Source organism: Chaetura pelagica, unplaced genomic scaffold (genome assembly GCF_000747805.2).
Source record: "Chaetura pelagica isolate M959 unplaced genomic scaffold, ChaPel_1.0 scaffold528, whole genome shotgun sequence".
In the NCBI taxonomy this organism is placed as follows: Eukaryota; Metazoa; Chordata; class Aves; order Apodiformes; family Apodidae; genus Chaetura; species Chaetura pelagica.
In genome coordinates this window covers 23,395-25,038 of record NW_009954306.1, presented here as the reverse complement: position 1 = coordinate 25,038, position 1,644 = coordinate 23,395, and the positions used below count along the sequence as shown (strand labels likewise).

The window sequence follows — 1,644 nt, the reverse complement described above, 5'->3', positions numbered from 1 at the left end:
CCCCATCTCTGCTCCTTCCAAGTCCCTCATCCCTGCTGCCACCAACAGCCCCTTTCCTACTCCATGTGCTCAGGACACTTCAGCAACACACATGGATCCTCAGGCTGGTGTCCGTGTCCCAGCACAGGAAGGGGTTAAACTCAGGCTCACAAAAAGTCATCCCCTCCTCCACAAAGTTTTAATCCCTCCAAGAGCAGGGAAAGGGGAGGAGCTCAGAAGTTAATGCTCTCAGCTCAGGAGGTGGCCACGGGCTTTAGCTTCAAGGACAGCAACAAGGAAGCAAGAAGCAGGGGACATGGGGACACTGCCAGGTCACATCCCCAAACCAGTGCAAGGGAAGAGGAAGATGATGGAAGAAGGGAGCAGAGACAGAGAGAAGTGAGGAGATACTCACCAAAGAGACATGGAGAGGTGCCAGGAGGAAGAGCTTTCCTCACCAGCATGTTTTGTTTCAGAAAAGCAGCAAACTGAGCTGAAATGAATCAGAGAGAATTACAGTATCACAGCCTGGCTCGGGTGGGGGGACAGGGAGCTCTGGGGACACCACTGCCACCCACAGGCAGAGACCTCGGAGCAGGCAGAGAGAGCTCAGGCCACGACTCATCCAGCCACAGGGCACAATGGAGACACAATGAGCTCCTCTCTGGACATCCAGCACCAGAAGGGACATCATCCCAGCTCTCCCAGAGAGCATGTCCTAAGAGCACCAGCCCTCTCCAGCCCCTCAGCCACTGACAGGAGCAGGCAGGGCCAGCTGAACAGAGCAGTTGCACCAAGAAGCTGAAAGTAGCTGGGGACATCAGCCAGCAGGTCCCTGCACAGCCTGGGCCACCCACCCCAGGCAAGAAGTCACCCTGCAGCAGCACCACAAAACACCCCACTCCACAAACCCTCCTCCTGCCTCACATGTGCTGCCTAGAAACTTCCTCCCTCCACTACAATGACACAGGAATTATTTTTTCTCAGCCCTTGGGTTGAAACACTAAGGGAGATCCAAGCTTCAACCTCCCCTGCTGCAGCCTATTCCTGAGTTTCTCCTGAGAAAGAGAACGTGAAGAGTCACCCTGGTGCAGGAGACAATAACAAGCCTGGTCAGGTCTGTCTGGAGCCAAGAGATAAGGAGAGAAGGGAGAATGGAGAACTATGTGCCAGAAGGGATTATCATCATCATCATCATAATCAAAACCATCCCCCCATCCACAGCTATCACCACCAGACTGCAGCTGCACCCCAAGGTTTTGAATCTGCATCCAACAGGACAGAACAAGCTCCCAGCTCCAGCTGCTCTGTGATTCTCAGTAGGTTTTCCACTGCCACGTGCTGCAAGATGCCCCTGTCATGCCCCAAGTTGCAGCCATGATTCCACAGCCTTAGTCATCTCCTGAGCACCTTCAGTCTCCCCTCCCAAGCAGCCTCCAAGGGTACAAGACACCAGACAAGGGGTTCACACTTGAAAATCAAGTTAAGAGTGTGGCTACGTGGAGATTGGTTCAGTCAGAGTGAGAGAAAACCAGCAGCAAGGCTCCACAAGCTGCAGAAACACCATTTCCAACCTAATTTCAGCCCTCTGCTGCCTTTGGATGATCAAGCTGTAGACCTCAGGACAGGTGAAGAGCAAAAATCTGGGATGCTAAGAGGGAAAGA

General features: G+C 53.3%; 1 protein-coding gene across 1 annotated transcript in view; it reads right to left on the bottom strand.

Moving 5' to 3' along the window:
* KANSL3 (KAT8 regulatory NSL complex subunit 3) overlaps positions 1–1,644 on the bottom strand; it is a 29,748-nt gene that overhangs the window by 18,593 nt on the left and 9,511 nt on the right. Inside the window, 2 exon segments of the mRNA XM_010003930.1 lie at positions 395–472; positions 1,006–1,037. Of these exon segments, the coding sequence (XP_010002232.1) occupies positions 395–472; positions 1,006–1,037 (110 nt within the window).